The sequence below is a fragment of the Solea senegalensis genome, linkage group LG8 (genome assembly GCF_019176455.1).
Source record: "Solea senegalensis isolate Sse05_10M linkage group LG8, IFAPA_SoseM_1, whole genome shotgun sequence".
In the NCBI taxonomy this organism is placed as follows: Eukaryota; Metazoa; Chordata; class Actinopteri; order Pleuronectiformes; family Soleidae; genus Solea; species Solea senegalensis.
Genome location: NC_058028.1, coordinates 8,786,923 through 8,813,009, shown reverse-complemented (window position 1 = coordinate 8,813,009; position 26,087 = coordinate 8,786,923). Strand labels below are relative to the sequence as shown.

Sequence of the window (26,087 nt, the reverse complement as noted above, 5' to 3'; positions counted from 1 at the left end):
CTGTACCTACATCCAAATAGGAACTGAGACACGGAGAAAGAATTCTCAGGAGAAAACATCGACCTGGGCTTATAAATCACAGCAGTGTCTAGTCATCTTCGTCCCTCCTGCTCATACATCTACTGAGGGCAGAGGTGCAGCTCCCAGAGAGCCAGCGTGACTGTAATGGTCAAAACACATGAGCTGACAGGTGGAGGCCCCTGTAGGGACTCTATGTTTTAATCCACTGTTTGCAGATGTCAATAGATTCCAGAGATTCATACATTCATCTGAAAACCAACTGCATGTCAGTCATCATCTATGGCTCATCAGTGTGGTTTCTTTCCTCCCCCGAACCAAGACAGAGGGTGTTGCTTCATGTACAGATTGTAAAGCCCACTGAGGCAAAGTATGAGAATAAACGCTTCTTAAGGGAGTCAACATTCAGGACTGAAGTGTTATCTGTTCTCCTCCACAGTGGGGCTGTGAAGTGGATTTCATGATATTCCATCACTTCCCAGCATGACTTATTTTAAGCTCTTGAGTCTTTTCCTGCCTGGGATAACATTCCACAGCAGTCCTGGTTAGGGTTAAGGCCCACTGGCCCTATCAAGAATGAAAGCTCTTGAAGTCTGCACGAGGATTTTGGCTGCACCTGATCTCATGACTTGTCTTTACTCTATAGCTTCGTATCAGCTCTTAAGAAAAAAAACAAAAAACTCCCCAACTCATCTCCTTCTCTTGCCACTTACTCAACATCAGCAGTTTTTATTTTAACCCTCAGCCTGTTTAAACCACTAACAGTGATCCTTTATTTGTTTTCTCTGTTCACCTTGTTTTTACAGTGTGCTTAATGAATGTTCATGTTGTCCAGATGTGGAGGAGACACTTGCAGTTGTGGTTGCACTCTCCACCCGTGAACAAATTGATTTAACGAGTTATGAGCAGAGAGAAAAAAAAAAGCTGACTGAGCTAATTGCTCATTAACGATGTTTGCCTGCTTTGCACTGAAGTTGCCAAACATCAGTCTGGTTGGATAGAGCGCGGCTGTGGTTGGCGCAGAGTCGGTGGACATCTTACCTGTCAGTGTCCCCGCGGTTACGTCCCTCCAAGCGCATAAAGCGACCGTGAGGATCAAAAGTGACACTTTAGACGAACTCATGGCTCCTGTGAAAAGCAGCTTGACGAGAGGCGAAGTCACGGTGGAAACAGCGCCGGACTCCATCACCGCATCTCAAACATCCAAAGTTGTGCGCTTTTATCCCGAAATGATCCGATGGTTATCCGCAAATGTGGAAAGTGAATCCGATCCTCTCAGTTCCCTTTTTAACAGAATGACACAGAGTGTGGACAACACTCACAAGTCCTCTTGTGTCCTCCCTTGTGTTGTTGTTTTGATCCAAAATGCGCACGGCTGTCCAACAGACGTTTAGCCCCCACCGAAAAAGCGCATAGAAACAACAACTGTAAGAATATACAAAACAAAACAGATAAAAGTTCACTTTTTTTGCCGCTGACCAAGTTGTCCTGAAAGCTTGAGTCTATTTCTAGACACCGGGGGAGTATTTTTAAACCAGTGTTTCCTCGTCCCGAGCGTCTGTCCTCTCCTGCCCACCGGTTCTTTCAGACTCACTCAGACATTCCCCCCCCTGCTCTTTTCTTTTTCCCTCTCACCCCCTTCAAACAGGATTCAAATTCCTCAACTCAAGTTCTTTCCACCCTCCCTCCTCCCTTCCTCACACTCCTCCTCCCTCCTCCTGGGTCTCCCTCCTTTTCTCAGAGGATGTGTGAGAAACCCTGCGGCATGCTGATTGTTGTATCACAATCCCCCATTCGCTTTTTAATTACCCGCGGGTCCAACGAGGTTGTAAATGGCGCAGTAAATCACCCATTTCCCGCTGGAAACAAAGTAGCGCATGCACGTGAGCCTGTGTCAATCACAGACCTGCGCTGAGCGTCAATGAGTGTCTTTACGCACAGACAAAACAACGTGGCAGGTTGATTTAAAAACCCCTCACAACAGTCAATTTGCTTTGTTTTGACACCTGTACTCACATCTGTTTTTAATGATGTTTCTTATTCATAAAAAGAAAATGTTGCATGGTTTATATTATTGTTAACAAATACTCACATCCTGGTTATCAAACAAACAAAAAACCTGAATACACAAACACATTAACACCTGAAGCCTCTTATCAACTTCAACATTGACCTTTAAACTAATTATGCCAAGTCACATTATAATGTGAATTTTAATGATTTACTGCTAAATTTCTCAAGCTGCATTTAAAGGTACAGTCAGTAACATTTAGAGGAGGGGTTTATCGGCAGATACTGACTATTTTATACTTTTGTGTAGAAATAATAATACAAATTGTTTGGTTTTCATGGTTTGAAGCCGGACTTTACCGCACAGAGAAGAATAACATAGTTTTTCTTCTATGTGATAATCACTTGATAATCACTTAGATCAAGTGATTATGGACAAAACTATTCTGTTTGCATCTACTGCTGCTCTACCATATAGGGAGGATTACATCAGCAGAATCACTGCAGGGTGCTGTTGCTGCAGTCTAAATAAACGGTGATTACCATCAGATGCATCAGCATGGTGGTGGTGGTGTTTACTGTGTTGTTGCAGACTGTGATGTCTGACCTGATGTTTCTGTTTGAACAGCAGTGATGCTGGTGCTCTCTCTCTCTCTCCGTCTGTCGGCCTGCAGAGTTCACAGGCTGTGCAGGAATAACCTGAAGTTTCCTCTCCCGTGTTTTAACGATGGCAAGAACTGGGAGTCAGGTTGCAAAGACCTGTGGGTCCCACTGTGACTGTCCCACTGGCCCTTTAAGAGTGGCTCTGTGGACAGTGTTGTGTTCCCACAGGGTCTTTAATGGAGACAGAGAGGGACTGAGAAAGACCCCATTGTATATGCTCTCTTTTCAATGGGAGCTTGAGCAATGGTGCTCTCAATGCTCCCGGATAGGAACACACACACACACACAGAGAGAGAGAGAGAGATAGAGAGAGAGAGAGAGAGAGAGAGAGAGAAAGAAAGGGAAGAGGGTCACCAGGGGGTCCTGCACAAAAAGAAGGGGTGTTCTGCTCAAAAACACACAGTTTTGGGGCTGGATGGACCTGGAAGGAGTGAGTGTTTGGGTTTTTTTAGGGGGAGGGGCTTCAGCGACCAGGATTCCAGTGTTTAGGTTTAAGCAACAACAAACTCCTGCAAGCCTGATTCACCAAACACCAAAACTTTATAGTGAAGGGAGTTGCAAACACAAAGGCAGACTGCAGCACCAACATCCTCACTGGGCTCCTCCACTGTCTGCTAAACAAAACAACCTGTTAGTTACTGAGGAGAGAGAGAGAGTGAGAGAGATTGGACGCAGCACATGGGAAACACTTTCCTCCTGCTCTCCCAGCTACAGGCACGTCATGCAGAGTCACCAACAATGAGCTAACATTTTCCTCTTGTCTGTGCAGCCTGGATGCAGCCACAAACTGCTTCTTCTTCCCCCAACATGTTCATACATCACAGGGACTTCCATGACCTGAGTCTGCCCAGGAGTTTACTGAGGCTCTTCTGCCCTCTGCTGGTGGCACAAATCCCTCACTCTTCACATACTGTTGCATCACAGACACTCTGTGTCTGAAAAAGCACTAGAAAAACATATGAAAAACTGTTTAATTAAGAAGGATGATTTTCCTATAAGCCCATATTTTTTATTGTGTATTTATTGCACTTTTGTTAGTATTATGCCAAAGACATTTCATGGACCAAATAACAAACTGATTAATTGAGAAAATATTTGACAGATGAATTGATAATGAACATAAGCTGGTTGCAGCCATAATGTGTATAGTTACTGACGGCTGAAATTGTCATGACCACTGGATTTATTTTGTAGTTTCTGCCTGTGTGTTCATTACTTCCTGTCCTGTCTGCACCTGTGTCTTATTAGTTCCACCTGTGCTTAATTATCCCTGGAGTGTATTTAGTTTCTGTGCTCTCCTGTGTTCTCTTTGGTTCCTTTAAGTTACACTTCACTTCGTTTCAGTCACTTGTATTTTCGGGTAATTCTTTGTGTGTGTTTCACTTTATTCCTTCTCATCTTGGTTTAGGTAGTTTAGCCTTTTCTTCTTTTTGTAAAATGAAATGCTCTTTAACTTTTTCTCCAACTCCGTTTTTTCCATTTTTGTGCCATTTTTTTGTAAAACATAAGAGAAATGGGAAAATACCAGTGATATGAGACATAGTAAAATGCACATAAATAAAGGTACTTTTAATGAGCTAAGGAAAGAACAGCCACAAATGTACCACGGTTAGAGCACCGCACCATTTCAACACAAAGAATTACTCGACAGTTTGCACTGCTGTTGCGTTAATTTGCACATTATATAGCTATTCTTCATATTTCTTTGTTTTTCTCTGCTGTTCCTCAATGTTTGACTGTTTTAATAAGCCACTGAATCATTCCCTTAGGAGAACAAATTGAATTAATCTATTTACTAACATACTTGAGTCCAACTAAATTTAAATGCATGTTTGTTTGTTTTAGTGCTACACCATAAACATCTGCTCTGTTCTTTTTTTTCCTTTTGAGAGACAAATAAAAAAAGCAGGGTGAAAATTGGACATTTATTTATTTATTTGTTGTTTGTTTATTTGTTCATGTCACAATATGTTTTGTGTTGTGAACATTAAGACAAAAAAACCCTAAAAGAGTTCAGTCTGCCAAATGAGTCAGAGTCTCTAGAATGAGGACACTGGAGTTCAGATTCCTACTGAGCCCAACCCAAGATTTGAGTGTGACACTCCTAGATTCAGAGCATCTGCTTTATTTTATTCATGTCTGAGTCTGAACTTGATAACACACATCTGGTAAATGGAGAAGTAACAGCAGTCACTGTGGGGAGGAGGAGGAGGAGGAGGATGATGATGACGTGCATGTTCCATTATCACTTGACTTTTCAGTATCCAGTCCTGTTATACAGCAAGCTATAAAACAGCAGGCTTTTTATTGGTGTATAGTTTGATTTTCAAGTATTTTTTATTTTAAATCTGTATCTTTCTCTGGTTCCATGTGTAAAGAAAAGTTGTAAAGTGACTAATCTCTCCTTCATCCAAGTGAATGAATGTCCCAAGCAAATCTCTTGGGAAGTTGTTTGTCACGAAGACTATACAGTAACTCCCGTAACAATATGAATCCCAAAAGAATGACAAAGATTGTGTTTCTGAACGGATGCTAGGCTCATGCCAGGCTCATTATTTACACCAAAAAACGAAATACTTTTCCATATTGGAAGAAGAGTGAGTTTACAGCGGGATAATGGTGGATAAAGCTACTGTACGTTAAGAGACGCTCCATCAATGTTCAATACATAGACTTTATGCACTTTGTTCTGTATGCTGTGAATAAATAGAGAAATGCTGCACTTTTAATGTTTCACGTTAATGTTTTGTTTTCTTCAGTTAGACAGATGTCATGATTTATCACTATATGATTGTCTTGCAATATATTGATCCTCACAGAATTGTTGTATCGTGATATTATTGGTATTGTGGACCATATATTGCACATTGTATCTTATGGTATCGTGAGACCTGTGTTTCCCACCTCTAACAGATACTGTAAAGTACTTTAAATGACTCAATCTTTTTAAGCATCATTAAACAAAAGTAAAATAGTTATTTTGCAACCAGGTTAGCATGACCTCTGACCTCCTTGGATTAGGGCAAAGTGAAAATAGAATCTCTGGAGAAAACTATAGTATAATTACCAATATGTTGTCATTTATAGTTTTACTCATTGTGTTTTAATTGAATATGTTTTATTCAAAATGTGAGTATTTTTTTTACATATTTTTCTATCATGCTACCACCATCTTACAGGCCCTTTATCATGGATATATTATGGGATGTGGTGGATTGAGGTATGGGAGTGTCTCTCTGATCCCTCCTGTTATATAATATGATTCCAGCTGTGATGTGCAAGCACAGGCTGAGACAATGTGAGGAGAGTTTAATCCAGCTTGGATATGCCACACTGGAAAAACAGTTATTATCTTGGAGGTTTTTCGCTTGGGCAGATTAAAGTTTTGTTTGGGGCTATCCACAGCATAACAGCAGGCTTCCCGCTCTGCAAGAATAATAATCTCCCTTATTTTAATCTGCCTGAGTGGGCAGACCCTGACTCAGAGGACATCCAGGGGCACAGAGATACACTGAGATGCAGATTTGATCACAGTTTAATCACAAGCTCTTGTGAATTAGTCCTGTGCCAAAATTCTAATTCAATTGATTGTTTTAGCAATGCTACAATGAGCATACAGTATAATTATGTCCCAATCCCTTTATTGGAGCACATCCAGAAAATATGGTAAACATGTATGCAGTTTCAAAACAACACATTTATCAGTTTCTTAAAGCAGAGGTGCCCCCCATCAATTACATGTTGCCCAAAACTTGATATCATGTTAGCATTATTTTTAGAACAGTAATAATAAGACATTTGATTGTAAATATCACAACATTAGATGTATAACATTCAACATTTAAGGACATATACATCTTGTTTGGTGTTTCAATTACAGTTGTAATTAATTTTAGATTTCTTTTGCATCATAAAAATGTTTTTTTTATTGTGAAGTTCACATTGTTTCATATCAAAACAAACACTTTTACTCTGAAATACTGTGAACAATCATCCTGAATATCTTAATTGTGGTATCATTATGGAATATTGTGTTATATTTTAAACTCATATACGACTGAACAGTTGTTTTTCTCTAGACCGGCCCCCTCTTGACCAGACTAGGTCGTTTGAGGTTGATGCTCCTGGGTTGAAGTGTGAAGGATTTACAGTCATTAGTCATGTTGACTAATATTTATTACGCCGGGTTAATTCAAGACATGCTTGAGCATAATTGAGTCAAAGACCAACTTTCAGTCACATCATTCCAATCCAAATGACAATGATCACAGGCATAAAAACAACAAAGCTGAGACACAGCACACAGAACTGTACATTACACACAGTAAATCTGTGATTTTTTCCTGAGAGAGAGACAGTACAAGAATGTCCAATACAACATCTGGTGATGGAGGTGATGAAAATCATTGGATTTGTCCTAGTTGGGATTTATTCTTTGCAAGTCTGATTATTTGGGCCTCACATGTTCGCACGTGTCTGTGCCCATTGGTCAGAACTGCTCCAATTCCACTCACAGGTTTAAAGAAGGAGGGCCTAAACAGGGGGGGGGGATTATTCTCTCTCTCCTTTGCCCTATTTTTCCCTCACCAGAATCTCTGCCTCTCATTTCATCCCACGGTGCAGTGATGACCACAGGCATGAGCACAGCAGGCATTCACCAAGGCTTCCTCAAGAAATATGGTAGGCCCTTTAATCTCTTCATTAGCATGCAGTTATGTCTGATATTTGTATTTCTTCTGATTAAATCTGAGTCAAATATATCATGTAACAGTTTTTACAACATTATTAATAGCCACTGTCAAGGCAAGGCGACTTGTATCGTGCATAAACAAGATAATTTATTTGTGCTTAACAGTAATAAAAAGAAGCACACGTGATCTAGAGCAGATCTAAAGGATAAAAGCTATACTATGTGGAATAATACAACCAGGAATAGTTAAATAGTTAAGTCAAGTTAAGTAAGGAAAAAGTTGGCATAAACGGACCGGTCATTTTAAATCCTTATTATTATTATTATTGCTATTATCACATATGAGACAAATATTATTCTATCAGGACATCTAGGTTGTCCTGATGCAGACGTCTCTCTAAGAGTGAGTGAATATTTGACACTGACACCGTCAGTTGCTGCCAGATGTTTTTATAGAATGTTTCATTCCCAAAGACAGTCAGCCAATGTTTTACGCCTTTGTATTTATGTTACATCTGTTTTAAATCTCCCTCAATTTGATTTAACGTTGGCGTCAGAGGACGGATGCAGTTGATACTGTTTATCAGCTCTGTCAGCAGTTCAGTCTCTTAGCTCTGTGTGCTAGTAGATAAAATAAAAATAACTTTACTAGTATACTTTACATAATATGAAAAGTATAATGAGTCTGTATTTCAAAGTATATACCATGAATAGACAGTTCATCTCTCTCAGCTCATCATTAATCCTCTATATGGTGAAATAGAGCATGTGCTCTTCATCTATTAATGTCATTACACAAATGGTTAATGTCCGGGACATTTAGCTATTATTTTTTCAATGTAACTATGTGGATTTACAGAATACTGTGTCAGGCAGCATCAGGGTCTCTGGGAAATATCCTGCACTGTCAGCTGTATAAATCAAAGTGAATGAGAGCAAATGACAACAAGGGATGTGTAAACTGTACTGAAGGTAATCCCTCTGTTAAACTGCCGTTTCTGCAGGAGGCTTCATGTTCAAACAGTGGAAAGAAAAGTACCTCATGCTGACCATGGAGGGCAGCCTGCTGGTGTGCCGTGATGCTGAATCCCCTCCAGATCAGGTGATAGCACTACAAACCAGCTGTGAGTCCATTGCAGAGGGACGAGAAATCCTTGACCTGCCCAGGTTGCCTCCAGGGGGCAGGAGGGACTGCTGCTTTGCTCTCATTCTGCCACAGAACAAGTTCCTGCTGTTGCTCACAGACAATCCGGACGACTGCAGGCGAGTCTCTCTGCCTCACATGAACATGAGTGTGCACACACACACACACACACACACACACACACTGTTACTATCCTGTATTTGTCTGAATCCAAATCTCATTTAAACCCTAATCAAAAAACAGTCACCCTTTGAACATACACTTTTAACCTTAAAATTCTACACTATGTCCACCGTCCAAGTCCCCATAAGGAGTTCAGTCCAGTTCCTAATTCAGTTCAGAGCTTTATTGTCACTTTTTTGTGACAATTTTGCAGATAGAAGTACAAAAACGATTAAAAAAGACAAAATACAGTAGACACATACACACAGTACAACCAAACTTGACTTCAACACAACCCCAATCAAATTTCAAGTTCCTAATGCTTGCTAATATACAGTAGTGCAATAAAAAACAATAAGAGTAAGAATTAAAGTAATTCATATTTTTACTGGGATTTTGTATTATTTTGAATAGGTGCACCAGCTATTTCTAAGAGATAAACTGTGTGTTTGTGTTTGATAGCTTAATTACAACATGCAATACTTATATAAATGCTCGGTAAAAGCTTGAAGAAATTCAAGCTTTCGATGTCACCTTTAAGGTATTCATATCTGAGTTACACACACACACCTAACCTTTACCCTAATCATTACCTAAACCCAAATCTAACCCTGACGCATAAAATTAGGTCTTTACCCCCCAAAAGTCCTTTAAAGATGATGATGTTTGCCCTAACCTTAAACATCACAACTAAATGCCTAACCCTAACCCTAACCTTAAAATCATCTTAATCTTCAAAGGCCTGTCAAAATGTCCTCACAAAGATAGGTTTGGTTGACAATTGGTCCACACAGCCTTCTAAAGACACACACACACGCACAAACATCCTTTGTCCCACATACTATCAGGCATGTTTACAAAACCTGGTTATCAGATTGTGAACTGTTCACTGCCCTTTCCTTTGAGTTATTTGTGTCAAACGTAACAAAACATTCTTTTATGTTTATCTTTCACAGTTTGTGGCTGAACTTGATCAGAAAAGTGAGAGAGGTGAGTCAGCAGAAGTTTCATGACTCATTTCTTACATATTATCTAACAATATCTGGTATGAGACATGGGAAATAACAGCTACACATGTATATCTCTGAGTCATTTACAATGACCTTGTTTTGTTTTTTTGTCATTGTCTAGGGTGTCATGCAGCAAATGACCCTTCAGAGGCAGCACAGCATCACACCCTGCATCACAGACAGGGACTCCCTGCCAGACTCGTGCAGTGACAAAGACCCTGGGTCACCCCTGGTCTGTAAAAGCACTCCTCCTCCTCCTCCTCTGTCTCAAGTCACTGAGCGAGGAGGCTCCTTCAGAGACACTGCGCGAGGAGGCTCCTTCAGAGACACTGAGCGAGGAGGCTCCTTCAGAGACAGAGGCCAAAACCTAGGTGAGCTCAAGAGTCTGAGTCAGGTCATCTGTAGTTACTTGACTGTGGTTAAACCATGCTTTTATAGTAAGTCATTCTCAGAAACTGGTTCAGCACCTACACATTGGGTTGGTCCTTAACAGGTTGCTGGAGAGTTGTCAAATAAAAAAAAGTGGAGCCCCATATAAAAAGTGTTTGGAGGTGAAGCGATTATGCATTTATGCATTTGCATGCACAGTTTAACCGAGCTAAAGCCGTAGTCGGACTAAGACAGGCAATCGGACAACTGGCTGATTTCATGTATGCACATGGAGGAGAAAAGGGATTTATTGGCCATGTACTCCGCCTCTGTAGGTGGCGCTGTATCTCTCTATAAGCTAGTGCTTATTGGATCAGTTGACCTGTTGACCTTTACGTCACAGAAAAACAAACGGCAAAGAAGGACCCTGCTGTGGTTCAGTATGTTTCGTACCTGCTGTACATGTCTCAAATGAGTCATCTCCGTAGCTTTGTGTCGTCTATTCTGTCGTTCTTTTCCGGCAACAGTTCTGTAGTTTATACGTCGTCTCCTTCTACTTCCGGTCAAAGACCTGGGAGCCATGTCCCACTCCAGTCTGACTAAGCGTATACATGCAGGAGTAATCAAACTATGAATTGCATTATCCAGATATGTTAGTCCGACTAAGCCTTCCATTTTAGTCAGACTAAAGTGTTTACAAGTTATTATTGTAACTAAAATCAGACTTTTAACATACATGTAAAAGCACTATTTACCTGCTACAGGACCAGTGAGTGAGAATTAGTGATCTCTAGTAGTGAGACTGCAGAGTGCAACAACTGGAGGACTCACCCCTCCTTTTCCAAATGACATTAGGGAACTATGGAGGCCCTCACATACCAGAAAGTGCTCTCCCACTCTCTGGCATCTCCTCTCTTTTGTTGGTTTATGTTTAGATTTTAAAGTGATGATACACTTGTACAAACATGCTTTAAATAGTGTGATTGGTATACAACAAGTCAGTTTGTTTTGTCCGTGCAGGTGGTGGACCACGGCGGCCTCTGTGTAGCGTTTCCTCTGCCCCTCCTAACCGTGTGTCAGATTGCCTCCGCCATGGCAACAGCAGCGATGCGCGGGCAGTGAGGGCAGTGTGCCTGCTGATGGGAGGGGCAGCTGCCTCCTCTGCTCTGGCCTACCTCAACTCCTGCTCCCCTACCTCTCCCCTCACCAGCAGAGCTCCAGAGATCGGTCATGGCTCAGGAGGCTTCTCTGAGCTTCCTGGAGGAGGTTCCTTCCACGCCTGTGGCCAGGACATCGACTCCCCGCACTTCAACAGCTTTGACTTTGAGGGAGACTCCGACTTTGACGCGTTTGACTGTGGAGGATTTGCATTTTAAGTGCGACGTGGAAGATGAACTGTTTCTAAGACCTTTTATTCCCCCTGTGTTGGTATTCCTTTATAATATAAAGGCATTGTTGTTCATTAATTAATTACTCATTGAGTTATATATTGTACAGTGTATGTGTAGTTTATAAATTAATGAAGGTGTTTTTCCTGGCATCGTGCCCATGCTCCTCAGGTGAATCATTCATGATTGTGACTCATGAACACTATCTGTGTTGTGTCACTTGTTCCATGCCACAGGCAAGTAAAATGATTCCACGAAGCAACACGGACATTTATGGGGAATCAAATGCCTCACATATAAAGCAGTAGAGTTTCCTCACTGAATTGATTTTGTACTTCTTTTTTTTTAAACCCACGCTTGCTGTAAATATTTGTTCCTCGTTCACATTTGCTCCATTGCTCCAAGTCAATCTGTTTGACTTCCTTTTGCCCTGCTTTCACAAATTGCTGCATCACCTACCACCTGCACAAACCAGTTTTGCACGCTTAAGTCGCAGCCCAACGGTGAAGCTCTGAAAAAAATTGTGCTGCAATCTCTCAACATTCACCCTCTGTTTGTTGTTGGTGCCAATGCCTACATTTGGAGAGGAAGGATGTTTGAAGCTGGGGGAGGGGAGAGCACACTGTAACCCAGAATCACCATGGTGTGCTGCTGAGCTTTTGTATTACAGTAAAAATAATCTGTTGGATTTGAGCTAGATTTGAATGCGTGCTCTGTTTTTGTACCAGAAAGGAATTTACAGTATGTGCTGAGAGAAACATCCAGCATCAGCGATGGAAAATCCTTCAGTCTACGTGCTTTAGGGGCCGTCCACATGGAAGCGGGTTTGTTTTAGGGGACCTGAAAGACGCCGGGCTTGCCTTTACGCGTAGACACTTTAGGAAAACGATGACGTCACATTCCCAGCTCTCTCTTGCGCTGTCTTTAATTGTCTTGTGTTTGGAGACAGCGTTACCAATTACTGTCAATGAAAAGTAACTAAAGTCAGTCTGAAAAGACGCTCGATATCACTAGAACACGTCCAGGAGAAAAGTTTTTTTACTTGAATAAAAAAGCAACCCTAACCCTGCACATCCACAGCTCGTTCTCGTCTGTGACTCTATCTGTGCTCTGTGTGTGTGTCTGACTCTCTGCCCACAGTAAATACAGTTAAATGGATCTCACTTGTGCGGCAGAATTGTGCTTTTCCTTCTTGTAAAGTATTAAGTTTATGACAGAAAGTCGCTAGATCTGCCGCTAAAGTCTGCAAAGTCGCAAAATATGCACACGGAAACGGCACGAAATGTAACCGCATACAAACAGACATTATTTCCTGAAACTATCTTGTGTTAACGTTTTTGAAAACAGCAAAGAAAAATACATACACAAAAACACAACGAACAAGGACCAGTAATGAAGTTAATTACAGCAGGTGCTAGATGTAACCTATAATATCTGAAACACATTATGCAATGTATGCTGGTAAACTCCTCCATTAACCTCCAACACAATAATGTAAAACGTCAAAGCATTATTGCTCAATAGCCCTGTTGTTATAGACAGTAAAAAAAAGATGCAATGTCATGTCAATCTCGTCAGTCTTGCTCCATACTGGTTTTGAGCCAGGGAAAGGTGCACAAGCAGAAAACACAAGAGCCACAGGGTTCACCCATGGCCCACTCCAGCACACCTGCCAGCTCCCTGTCGGGTCTACAAATATGCGGGAGACAAGGAGAGTTAGCTATTTGTGCTATTTGTTTTTATTTTAATTTTTGTCAATGTGTCTTGTAAGTCCATGTGGGCTGGACACCTTGTGGTGTGTGAGACTTGAAAAATGAAACCAACCAACCAAATATATAAAGTGGTGAAAGTTTCACTCATGCATCCGTTGTAACTGTGATCATGAAAACAGTAAAAAAAAACATGCAATGTCATGTCAATCTCGTCAGTCTTGCATCATACTGGTTTTGAGTCAGTGTTTTTAGGGGAAGGTGCACAAATAGTAAACACGAGGTTCACCCACGGCCCACTGCAGCACACCTGCCAGTTCCCTGTTGGGTCCACAAATGTAAGAGATAAGAGAGAGTCAGAGCAGAGTGAAAGTGGTCGTAAGAAAGATCTGCTTACAAGAGACAAGAAGGGCAGAACATTATGGACTTCGGTGCAACTGTGGTACTGGCAGGGCTAATCGTAGCTCTACTGTGGCTTTTCAGAGAAAAAAGCAGTAAGAAATATAATTTGCCTCCAGGACCTGCTGCACTTCCTCTCATAGGAAACCTGACAAAACTGGACAAAAATGCCCCAGCTAAAAGCTTCCTAAAGGTGAGTTCAGGAACTCTTTTTACACGATGAAAAAACAACGGAGAGTTGCATTAACTGACCTTTGACCTGGACTAAATGGGGTCAAAACTGTTCATTTTTATCCAAACAAACTTCATTTTTTTTTCCAGTTGAGTGAAACCTACGGTCCAGTGATGACGGTGCACCTGGGCTGGCAGCGAACGGTTGTCCTGGTAGGATATGATGCTGTGAAGGAGGCACTGGTGGACCAGGCAAATGACTTCACAGGCAGATGGTCACTACCATTTCTAGAAAAGGCCACCGATGGCTATGGTAACATGCACACTTCAAATCTGTCATCTCTGTGTAGGAATCGGTCATGCTTCAGCAGTTTTCACAACTGTGTGCAGTCAACAAGCACTCGCTTCATTTTTGCCAGGTTTGGGGATCAGCAATGGGGAGCGTTGGCAGCAGTTGCGTCGTTTCACACTCACCACCCTGAGAGACTTTGGGATGGGACGCAAAGGCATGGAAGAGTGGATCCAGGAGGAGAGCAAACACATGCGGGATTGCGTTGAATCGTACAAAGGTGTGCATTGAAGCTGTTGTTGTTGTCATCAGATCACAGTTTTCATGCAAGATCATTATGAGTAGCGCTTACATGTAAACAACAATGAGAGCAAAGAAAAGTTAAAAATGATGACTGGGGAGGGAGAAAACACGCACTAATATCTGCTTAGTTTTCAGAAACCAAGTGCCAGTGGAAGTAATGTTAGCATGATGTTGTATGCTTATAACAACAACCACTTAGTGTGCAGTGGCCCAACACACTTTACCCCTGTCACGTGAAATAAGACCTCTGTTATCTCCCTCTTTTCGAGGTGCACCATTTTACCCAACGTCCTTACTGAGCCGCACTGTGTCTAACGTGATCTGCTGCATCGTGTTCGGCCAGCGCTTTACTTATGATGACAAGCAGTTCCTGCATCTCCTCAACATCCTATCTGGCATTTTAAGGTTCAATAGTGGCCTTCTGGGTCAGGTGAGTGGATTCGGTAAATGATTTGACAGCATTGCATCCAGTCTACTCTCGGTGTCTATGTCATACAAGGCCCTTTAAATCATGCACCAGCTTTAAGAAATATAAACCATGTTAATTCAGGAAAGCAAATAGCAACAGCCCTAGTTTGGGTGAGACATAAAGCATAAGGCATGCTGGGATTGGTTTCTCACAGCATGTACGGCACTGGAGCTTATAAGAAAATATTTTGTAACAGCTTCCTACAAAAATATATATAATATAGTATATCTGTTAAGTAGATTTTAAAGGGAGCTTTGGTGTTCTGTGCGCCCCTTTCCAACAGCTGTACAACATCTTTCCCTGGCTGATGGACCGCCTGCCTGGCCCTCATCACACTTTTTTTGCAGAAATAGCAGAGGTGAGAAACTTTATCAAGATGAAAATCAAAGAGCATCAGGAGACACTGGACGCCAGCTCCCCACGAGACTACATCGACTGCTTCCTCATCCAAATGAATCAGGTTGGAGAGAACTTTATGATCACTCATTGTTTCGAGACAACAGTACAATGTTTGGCGTTATTTTTGTGCGAAATTGTTGAGCGACCACAAGTATGTGTAGTATACACATGTGTATACTTCACGTTTCTCATGTCCTCTCAGACGCAAACACAAAACTGTCTGTCTGCCCCCAAAAGTAGTAACTTAAAAATGTCCACTTTGTTAGTTTGTCAACTTTTTGGAAACATTAAGTATGCACATAGAAAACAAAGTATACGACAATATCAAAATACACTTGTGCATGCTCAACGACGTTTGTCAACATGGGATGCCGCCTCATTCAGAGTGAAAGAGTAATGTTTCACTTGAAGGCTCCATTGCATATGAGGTGTTAGAAATTGCCTGCTGTTTAAAGCTGTATTGTAACGTGTCCTAATGTTGTATTGTGCTGTGCAATAATACCTCTTAATCCTCTTAGGAGAAGCACAATGCCAAAACCGAGTTCCACCAGGACAACTTGAAGTCGACATTGATGAATTTGTTCCTAGCAGGAACAGAAACCACAAGCTCCACCATCAGATATGCCATTAGCGTGCTCATCAAATACCCCAAAATACAGGGTAGGTGGGTGTTCACACGAAGACACAGCTGCTTCAATTTGACAACAAATGGGACATTTTCAATTGTGGATATTTTTTCTTTCTTATTTGTAGAAAGATTGCAGGAGGAGATTGACAGTGTAATTGGAAGAGGCCGTAGTCCCAACATGGAGGACAGGAAGTCCCTATCCTTCACAGATGCTTTCATCCATGAGGTGCAGCGTTTTATGGACATCGTCCCCTTCAGTCTCCCCCACTATGCCCTGCAGGACATCTCCTTTCGGGGTTACACCATTCCCAAGGTATTTTTTTGTTTAGTGTACACCCTGCAGCACTAAATGGATCAACATGCAATGAAGCTCACATGATTTCTTGTTGCAACAGGGCACTGTGATTATTCCCTTGCTGCACTCTGTGCTCAGAGAGGAAAGGTACTGGGCAAATCCCATGTCATTTAACCCCGAGCATTTCCTGGACCAGAATGGAAACTTTAAGAAAAGTCCCGCATTCATGCCATTTTCTGCAGGTAAAACACCGAGCCGTGACAAGTTATCTTTTCGACATAACGGTATGGCCTCCAAACAATCTCACGACCCCGATCTATAACTCACTTCCTGTCCTTTTACAAACACAGGGTACTTAAGTCTCACTCCCGCTTTCTTCCTGTGTTTCCTCACAGGGAAAAGAGCCTGTGTTGGTGAATCTCTGGCGCGCATGGAGCTTTTCCTCTTCCTCGTTTCACTGCTGCAGCATTTTACCTTTTCCTGCCCCGATGGACCAGACAGTATAAACCTTGTTCCAGAGTACAGTGGCTTTGCCAACGTGCCTCGCTGTCACCAGATCGTCGCTATGCCACGGTGAACAGAGGACATCCACCTACAGGCCTTTACAGGGCAGCATTTAAGGATCAGCTTCACCCCCTCGATGTTGTCTTGTCATTTTTGTGCCATTTCTTTGTTGACATGGTTTTTAAACAACACAAAATGCATACATATTGTAACAGCTATCATGTATCGCACACATTTTTTAATAAAAATCTAAATATCCAGAGTGTGATTTGTGTTTATATGCACAGTATATGAGGTAAGGCAGCAGAGAACTGCAGTTATAGCTCTTTAACTGCCGATGTGAATCTTTGTTCACAGTTTTTCAGTTGTGTCTAATTTTTAACAAGGATCAGAATGATACTGTCACATCACATGATGTGATATAGCGTTATAATTTATACCTCATAATGTGATATAAAGTGATAATTTACACGAGGAAGTGAATAAGTCAGACTGACTCAGTATTTTGGTCTGAGGCTTGAAACTGCAGTGCTAATACCACACTTCTTAGACACATTCGAAGGGGGACGGGACCACATGTCCAGTCTTTTAATTGGAACTCGTAATTATGAGCACATTTCCCCCTGTTTTAGCTTCACTCCACTGGCTGCCCACACATTTTAGGGTTTATTTTAAAATTATTTTATTTGTTTTTAAATCCCTTAATGGCCTTTCCCCAACTTACCTCTCACTCCTGACTGTGTCAGAAACTAAACTCAAGCTCAGAGGGGACCATGCCACTGCACATCAGACAGGCCTCTTCCCTGCCTGTTATCTCTTCTTAAAACTCACCTCTATTCATTGGCCTTTGACACAGTTTAAGTTGTTGATGTTATTTCCATTTAAGTCTGTTTTTTGTTTTATTCATTTTATTTGATCTGTTTTCATTATGGTTTTTATTTATTCTTCTGTACAGCACTTAAAAATATAGATAAAGTAGGATTGGATTATGAATAAACGCTCTTTGTTTAAACTCGTAAAACAGCACGACAGGCTCAGCAGGCAGAGATCACATGGAAAAACATGAACTTTATAGTGTGCGTGTGTGTGTACGTTGGCCGTAAAAAACGTGTTTTCTCAAGTTCACTGTGGAGTTCTTGTAGGCTCGACATGTTCAGGCAGACACAGGTGACAATGCATGATAACATGGCAGTTCTTGTTTGTAGTCTTTCAGGTAAACATAGATTGAAGGAAAGGCCGTTGTTTCAGCCGTGCTTCACTTGTGGTCATGCGGTCACGTGGCTATGCTACATTGGTGAAGCATGAACAAAGAAAAGACGACGGGAGATTACAAACACCAGTTCTCTGTCAGAAAATGCTGACTAATGGAGAGTAAAGGTCAGATTTTATCATGTCCATGTTGAATATTGGAATCCCAAACAGGATTTGTACTCAGCAAAGTCTGTAGCTCGGCTTCCAATGAATATGCACTGTATATATTTAACTGAATTTTAAAAGATTTGGTTAAAGAAAATACACATTATTCTGTGTTTCCATCAATATCTGTAATACTGGGAGCCACAAAAATCTGTCACCAGCAGAAGGACAGTGGAGGAATGTTGTGGTTTCCTCCTCAGCCAACGCACACCTCTTTGCTCAGTGCTATTCAAAAACATCAAAATGCGGACAGTTCAGTCATGTGACATCAACATCACGGCTGATTGGTGTTTCGTTTTGCCTCCACTTTTACAGTGAAATGGTCCACTGGCATATCATAATCATAACAGCTGTGCATAAAATCAGCCCCAGGGATAACCGACCTAGTGCAAAAAACACACCTTAAAAACAATACAGTCAATCCCTTTTCACTTTTGCTGGTAGATAATAATGTGTTTAAAAGGCTGGGGTAGATACTGAGGTTATTATAGTGAACAGAGTGTATTTTCAGTCACAATAAAATCAATTTGTTTTCTTTACAATGTGGGACATAAGGCTATGCATGTTAAATTAACTGGGTTGGGTTAGTTCATCTAAGTGAATCACACAAGCAATGTGATGTGTCTCATGAGGGTTATTTATTACTATTTATCTCATGTTCATGTGTGTCTTTAGTCTGTTGGATATTTGATGTATACCTGGCACACTAACTGCATCCAATATCAGCAGCATGATGCACATTTTGCACTTCAGGCTAATTTCTTGTAGACTGTTAAGATTCGATTCAGGGGGTTCAGGGGATTAGATTCATTTCATTAGATCATTTTTTTAATCTTTATCTTCTTGCACCTTGCACCAAATACTCCATATTACAAAAAAAAGTAACATTAAATTCAGAATTCTGAGAAAAAAAAGTCATAATTCTGACTTTAATCTCAGACTACTGAGACAGAATTCTGGGATTAAAGTCAGAATTTTGAGGAAAAAAGATCAGGATTTTGACTTTAATCTCACAATTCATGCTGTTTATTATTTATTTATTTACATTTTGTTTACAAAAAAAAGTCAAAACTAACTTTAAAAAAAAAAAACTCAAACAAAGCACGTGTGCACACACAAAAGTGAAGTCACGTAGGCGGGGAGATATGTCAGGAAAACAAACTGTTGTGCAATCAGTGTTTTCGCAGAGTTGCAGAGCAGAGGACACAACAGTAACATGGACGTCTCTGCCACGTTGTTTCTGGTCGCGGGGCTCATCTTGGGTTTGCTGTGGCTGATCAGGCAGAGGAAGAGTGGTGGACAATGTCGTTTACCTCCAGGACCTTCCGGCCTGCCTGTCGTAGGAAACGTCCTCCAGCTGGACAAAAAAGCGCCGTTCAAGACTTTCTTAAAGGTGACACTCACTTACAACGCCTTTGTTTACAGTGTGAGAAGACACGGGTTGATTTTCACAGCGAGCGAGGAGGCTGTTGAGTTCCTCAGCGGGTTTTTGTAGCAGGGGTGTTTCAAGGAACTTTGGGGGCTCCCCATTTGACCCCCAATTCCTTCCCCAAATCACCCACACATCAAAAGTGAAATCCTTTTATATCTGTTGGAAAGTGCACGCTATATTATGCAGGACATGCATTTGTTTTAAGTGAAATTCACTTCAATTCAAATTTGATGTAAATGTGTTGTAATTGTAAGATTGTACTATGTAAATCAGGAGTACTGTCAGGATGTGGACTCGTAAATGAAATAATATAAGTAATAAATATAGCCATCTACATGTTCCAACAGTCGTTAATTTGACCCCCACAATCATTCAATGAGTGCTGATGTATGTGTTTAAGTTAAAATATCCATTTCACTTTAAAACAACATTATATGTGCTGTATTGTCTCATTTTGGGTGATAACAATGGCACAGCCACTACATTTACAATATAGTATATTTATCATCATATCATTATATAGTATTTTTATGTTGCATAATACTGTTTTAAGTTGTATAACCTTGAGATTTAGCTACATGTCAAGGCGTGGATGTTAAATAACAATAATAATAGTAGTAGAAAACATTAGTGTTGCAAAATAAATGTTAATTTATACATATACCTGTATAAGACTTCAGTGTTTTCCTCTTTGTGCAACCTGCAGCTCAGTGAGAGTTATGGCCCTGTAATGACGTTGCACCTGGGCCCTCAGCGTGTTGTGGTTCTGGTGGGCTATGATGCCATCAAAGAGGCTCTGGTGGACCAGGCAGATGACTTCACTGGCAGAGGGCCTTTTCCTTTTCTGGTCAAAGCCACCAGGGGTTTCGGTAATACAGGAATTTTATAATAATGTGGACCTCATCTCAGCTGTGTGAGACATTTGCTGCTCATTTTTGCTCCATTGATTTCATCTAAACTGAAAGCTTAAGGCTCTGTTATGCCAAACCACACCCAGCAGTCATGACACTGCAAATTCATTTCTTAATTTTTTTTTGCTCTGTGTCCATTTCTTTTTCCTCCTTTCTGTCTTCCTAATTTTGCCAATTTGTTGCACTAAATCTCATAGCAGAAACATATTTTCTGTTTCTTTCTTTTAAATGTAAAGGCCATATGTTTCTTCCCACAAGTTAGTTTTTGGCTACTATTCCTATATTTCTGAAGGTTTGGCGATTAGTAATGGAGACCGCTGGCGACAGTTGCGTCGTTTCACTCTCATGACACTACGAGACTTTGGAATGGGACGCAAGGGGATGGAAGAGTGGATCCAGGAAGAGGGCAAACATCTGGTGGCCCATATAAACTCTAACAATGGTATATTTATTTATTTATTTATTGTACATTTTTCAAAACTGATTGGAATTGATTTTCTCATAAAAGTGCGAATCATGTGATTTTACACAATATTCTGTATGTTTTATGTATATTTATATATTATAATATATTTAAATTGAGTGTTATCCCTGGTTAAATAAAGGTTAATCACAAAAGAACTAAAGAAATTGAAAAATGTAATTAAAAAAAGCTTTTAAAACCTAAAACCAAAACTTTTAATGTAAAATCAGAGAATGGTTGCAGAGAAAACTTTTTTTAAAAGCTTGTGTCTGATTTCTAAAAGTATGGGAAGGCCGTGGGTCACATTGATTAAAGACTCTAAGAACGTTCTCCTGTGTTTTTCCTTCCAGGTGCGTCTTTTGATCCGAGCTACGTCATAAGATACTCAGTGTCCAATGTGATCGGCTGCCTGGTGTTTGGTCAGCGCTCCAGCTATGGTGACGCCAAATTTGAATACATTCTGCAGACAATCTCGGGCTTCCTGAAATTTGGCAGCAGTTCCTGGGGTCAGGTACGTGATGTGCAGGAGTGTGGTGGGGGAGATTGAGAGGGATATTTGGTGGTTAGGGAGAATCATCGTTACACTCAATGCGTTTACATGCATGTTAATAGTCTGATTTTAGTCAGACTAAGAAAGTAATTTGGTTTTCTTAATGGTGTGTAAACATGTTAGTCAGACTAAAATCGAGTGGTACTCTTAGTCGGACTAACGTGATGATGTGATTCCTGGTCCGATTACTCCTGCACTTATACGTATACGCTTAGTCGGACTGGAGGTGTTCTGCACACGCACCAAAATGTCCTTTGACTCAGAAGTAGAAGTAGACAACATATACAGCATTATTGTTGTCGGAAATCACACAGCCACGCTCGATCTAATTTGTATCACGATTAGAAAACATACAGAACTACAGCGCGTTCCATCTCACCGTCCATCTCGTTGACGTAAAGGTCAACAGGAAACCGATTCAATACGCACTACCTTATAGAGAGATATAGCGCCACCTACAGAGGGTGGAGTCAGACGTCCATGGCCAATAAATCGATTTTCCCCTCCGCATGTATAATCTGACTTGTCGAGTTGTCCGATTGCCTGTCTTAGTCGGACTACGGCCATAGCTCAATTTAAACCTGTGCATGCGAACGTACTGAGTGACTCTGCACCAAATCATAAATGTCTCATAATCACCGTAAACACGATTCCTTTAAATGTGTAAAATACAAGTCTGCGTGTAAGACATAAAAAAAAACAAATGTCAATGTAAATACATAGTCGAGTATATTATTTTTATGTTTTTATGTCTTATGTCTTATGCTCGATTCTTATTTATGTACAGCAATTAATTCCAGCCGTGGCTGTTTTCAAAGCGCTTTATAAATAAAGTTGAGTTGAGTGTGCGTACTGAGACGAGCCGCTTGATGGAAGCAGAAGGTTATTGGACCTTTTTTAAGGATTTGATTAAGGGAACCTCCTCATAAAATAACTTCTATAGTTGATTTGCCTTATCATGTTTGGAAGGAGTCAGACCTGATGAGGCAAGTTCTGTGGGGCAGTTTTGATTCAGTGGGTTGTGGGTTGTCCTGCGACTGGAAGGTCATGGGTTTGATCCCGGACCCTACTGGTCTACATTCGATGTGTGCGTGGGCAAGACACTTAGTATATAAACACATGCTATACGGCTGTGTGAGTGAATGGCTAAAAACAGTAGTGTAATGCAACTTTGAGAGGCCAGAAAAGCCCAGAAAAGAGCGACATAAACTGCAGTTAATCTCCCACAGGACACAGTAAGCTTATATATTTTCAATTTGTCACTTCTCTTTTGTTGAAGAAGTTTCTCTAATTTTAGCAGGCGTGTAAAACCCAAGGAAATGAAAACATACATCAGCAGTTTGATGTCACAAAGGAATAAATAGTTTAGTCTTTAGTGTTTGAAGCAAGGGTTTATGTTTGCAGTTATCAAATTAGTGCATACGTTTAATGTGATAATTCTGCGTGGGTTTAAGGATGTGTGTTTGGGGGGGACTTGGTGACATCTAGTGGTGAGGCTGCAAATTGCAATCAAATAAAAAACCCTTTCCTTCCTCTCACACTTCCTTTCCGAGTGTGTAGACTTGTACGTCTCATACTAAGCAGAAAAGAATCACAGTGATTCGTTTGTTTCAGGGTAGTGCACATATTACAATATCTGTAAAATATAAATACATATTACAGAATATTTATGAATGTTCATTTTGCTGATCAATGATTTCTTTTTTTGTTTAACTGTGTTAATTGCCCCCTGGTTGCCATGGCTCAGATATTATTTGTTTTTATCCTGCTAAAATATTTTCACTTAATCATTTAAAGAATATGGGGTTTGTATTCGGGGGGTTAGCCCATGGCTGTTTTCTCAGAGAACACATTTATTTAAGGAGTTTTTTTCCACTTTCCATCACAGATGTACAATGTCTTCCCTCGGCTGATGGAGTGGCTTCCGGGTCCACAGCACAAACACTTCACCAAAGTCGAAGAGTTGAGGGGATTTATTATTCATAAGATCCAGGAACACATGGACACCCTGGACCCAAGCTCACCCAGAGATTTCGCCGACACCTTCCTCATGAGAATGAACCAGGTTTAACAGAGTATAAGTTGTTGTTATTTGTATCCTGCAGGTTTCATTGTCCTAACAATATATTTCTTTGGTTATATCACTTCAGGAAAAAGACATTCCCACAACGGAGTTCCACTATGACAACTTGGTGTCAACAGTGTTGAATTTGTTCTTTGCTGGCACAGAAACCACCAGTTCAACCATCAGATTTGCAGTGAATGTGATGATTAAATACCCACAACTTCAGGGTAGGTCACAACCAGTGGAAACTAGTTTAAAGAAATCCTACGTCTTATTTTCACATCATCATTGTCATCATTGTTGGATCGTATCATGAACGTTATATACAAAGATATGTCTTCAACCAATCATGAGTCAGTCCCAGCTGTCAATCATGATGTCACACCCTTTTTAGCATCAAACGTTCACGTTTCACTTTAACATATATTAGTGTGGCAGAACCAAAAAAAATGACACAAACTATTTTTAAACTATTTGCCCACATTCCCATATGTCCATCTTTAAAGCCTTTGCTTTTGAGACAATGGACAGTAGCACGTTTTCATTGGTTGCACGTACAGCCCACTCCACTTGGGCTGCAGCTAACGATTCTTTTCACAATCTTCTCTATTTTTTATGACATGGATCAAAGAAACCAGAAAATATTCAGATTTAAGAAGCTGAAAATCCGAAAGCTTGTCTCAATAATGTGAAAACCCCTCAAACTGATTCAGCGATTATCAAAAGAGTTGATAATTAATTTACTAATTCATTAATAATGAATTAATCGAGTAATTGTTTCAGCCCTATACTCCACTGTCACAAAGATGCAAACACTCACATTCTTCTTGACTGTGAGGATTTGGTACAAGCTGATGTTGTACATCTTTTGCCAAATGAATCACTTAAAGCTCCAGTGTATAACATCTAGGAGGATTTATTGGCAGAAGTTGAATATACTACCCATATGGATGTTTGTCTTGGTGTAGAAACAAAATAAGAATTGTTAGGTTGTTATTGTTGCTTCAACGCGTACTTTAGGCCGTAAAGGAAAAGAAGGAAAAAGAGTCTCACCTTGACATGTCATTATATTTACGCTCTGGACCTTTAAATGATTGATTGCGATATTCTGTTGAGATATTCATTTGTGTTTCTACACTGCATTGTCCTTACTTTGAAGAGAAAATGCAGCAGGAAATAGACACTGCGATTGGACAGGAGCGGTGTCCTTGTATGGAGGACAGAAAGTCCCTCCCCTTCACAGATGCTGTTCTCCATGAAGTTCAGCGTTTTCTCGACCTTATCCCCCTGAGCATCCCACACTACAGCCTCCGCGACATCTCTTTCAGGGGTTACACGATTCCCAAGGTATTGATAGACATACAGTGTGTAAATATATATAAAAAAAATGTTTTTTCCATTTAATAAAAGTTCTCTCTGAGTCATTGTCTGTTGTCAACAGGATACAGTGATCATTCCTCTGTTGCACTCTGCGCTGAAAGAGGAGAAACAGTGGTCCACCCCATGGTCCTTTAACCCCCAGCACTTCCTGGACCAAAATGGCAACTTTAAGAAAAATCCTGCATTTCTGCCATTTTCTGCAGGTAAATTATGAAATAAACTGATTTATGAACGTTGGTTGATTCACTGGTTGACCAATAAAAATCGATAGACATGAGTCTTTTGCAGATGTTTAAGTTTGCTGACATGTGAAGAGAATTTATTTTTCCCATTTCAAAAGAAGGCAAAGGCATTTTACGTAAATCAATTTTTATTTAAAGTACTATATAATTGGTTACATTTGTGTTTTATGTAATATGTATTTTATATAATGTATGGTTAAAATGTAATACCGTCTCATTTTGCATTGTTTTTAGATAATGTCTAATATATTGTCATCAGACATTCCTTTTTACCCTCTAACATTGGCTTCCAAAAATCCATATTGGTCAACATTGACTGTATTTTTGTATGTTTTTTTATTCTCAAAGGCAAAAGATCTTGTGTTGGCGAGTCCCTCGCTCGCATGGAGATTTTCCTCTTCATGGTGTCACTGCTGCAGTATTTCACCCTTTCTTGCGCTGGAGGACCGGACAGCATCGACCTCACCCCTGAGCTCAGCGGCTTCGGGAACGTGCCTCGCAGTTACGCCATCATTGCCACACCACGGCAGTAAGGACAGTTTACTGCCCTCTGCTTACATTTATACGTTTACATACGTTTGTATTTTCTTGGGTCATTCTTTTCAAATTGATAAATCATAAAAAAACACCACATGCTACACAGAAAAAACAAGTAATACTTAACATTTACCCAAATTCTCTCAATCGTGACCGGGTGTGAGGCCTTTAACCCCGGCCGAATGCCTCAGCACAGTGAGGTTTGACAAGGAGTGACATCGGTAATCTGATAAGTTTAAGGTCAGGTGATCCATCAAGTGGTGTGGTGAGGCTGTCAGCGTGTGAATGCATGTTCCAGTGTATCGCTATCCTGTGTCTTAGGAACAGAGTGAACCACCATGTCGGACTCCCTGGATCACTGTCAAAGGCTCTAACATACTGAGGACCCATCAAATTACTTCAGAGTGTCAGCTGTCAGCACATTTGATTAAACCTTTATAAGACGAATCATATATTAAGTACAGTGTGTTG

The 26,087-nt window shown here is 40.6% G+C and overlaps 3 protein-coding genes across 3 annotated transcripts in view; 2 read left to right on the top strand and 1 right to left on the bottom strand.

Annotated features, from left to right (window-relative positions):
* LOC122773267 (tyrosine-protein kinase receptor UFO) overlaps positions 1 to 1,640 on the bottom strand; it is a 33,123-nt gene extending 31,483 nt beyond the window's left edge. The window contains exon 1 of the mRNA XM_044031797.1: positions 1,060 to 1,640. Coding sequence (XP_043887732.1) covers positions 1,060 to 1,204 — 145 coding nt within the window. The 5' untranslated portion in view covers positions 1,205 to 1,640. The remainder of the gene's footprint in view (positions 1 to 1,059) is intronic.
* Positions 1,641 to 7,283: 5,643 nt separating this feature from the next.
* On the top strand, positions 7,284 to 12,147 carry si:ch1073-83n3.2. Its single transcript, XM_044032347.1, has 5 exons — positions 7,284 to 7,371; positions 8,386 to 8,644; positions 9,644 to 9,677; positions 9,819 to 10,068; positions 11,087 to 12,147. Exons 1-5 carry the CDS (start codon positions 7,317 to 7,319, stop codon positions 11,440 to 11,442), a joined length of 954 nt encoding a protein of 317 aa, XP_043888282.1. The 5' UTR covers positions 7,284 to 7,316; the 3' UTR covers positions 11,443 to 12,147.
* A 1,346-nt stretch (positions 12,148 to 13,493) lies between these two features.
* LOC122773537 lies at positions 13,494 to 26,063 on the top strand. Its single transcript, XM_044032297.1, has 18 exons — positions 13,494 to 13,755; positions 13,884 to 14,046; positions 14,153 to 14,302; positions 14,595 to 14,755; positions 15,078 to 15,254; positions 15,712 to 15,853; positions 15,947 to 16,134; positions 16,217 to 16,358; positions 16,512 to 16,689; positions 19,189 to 19,429; positions 20,175 to 20,337; positions 20,672 to 20,821; positions 21,193 to 21,353; positions 23,281 to 23,457; positions 23,543 to 23,684; positions 24,617 to 24,804; positions 24,899 to 25,040; positions 25,428 to 26,063. The coding sequence occupies exons 1-18, from the start codon at positions 13,585 to 13,587 to the stop codon at positions 25,610 to 25,612; spliced, it is 3,021 nt and encodes a 1,006-aa protein (XP_043888232.1). The 5' UTR covers positions 13,494 to 13,584; the 3' UTR covers positions 25,613 to 26,063.
* Positions 26,064 to 26,087: the final 24 nt, after the last annotated feature.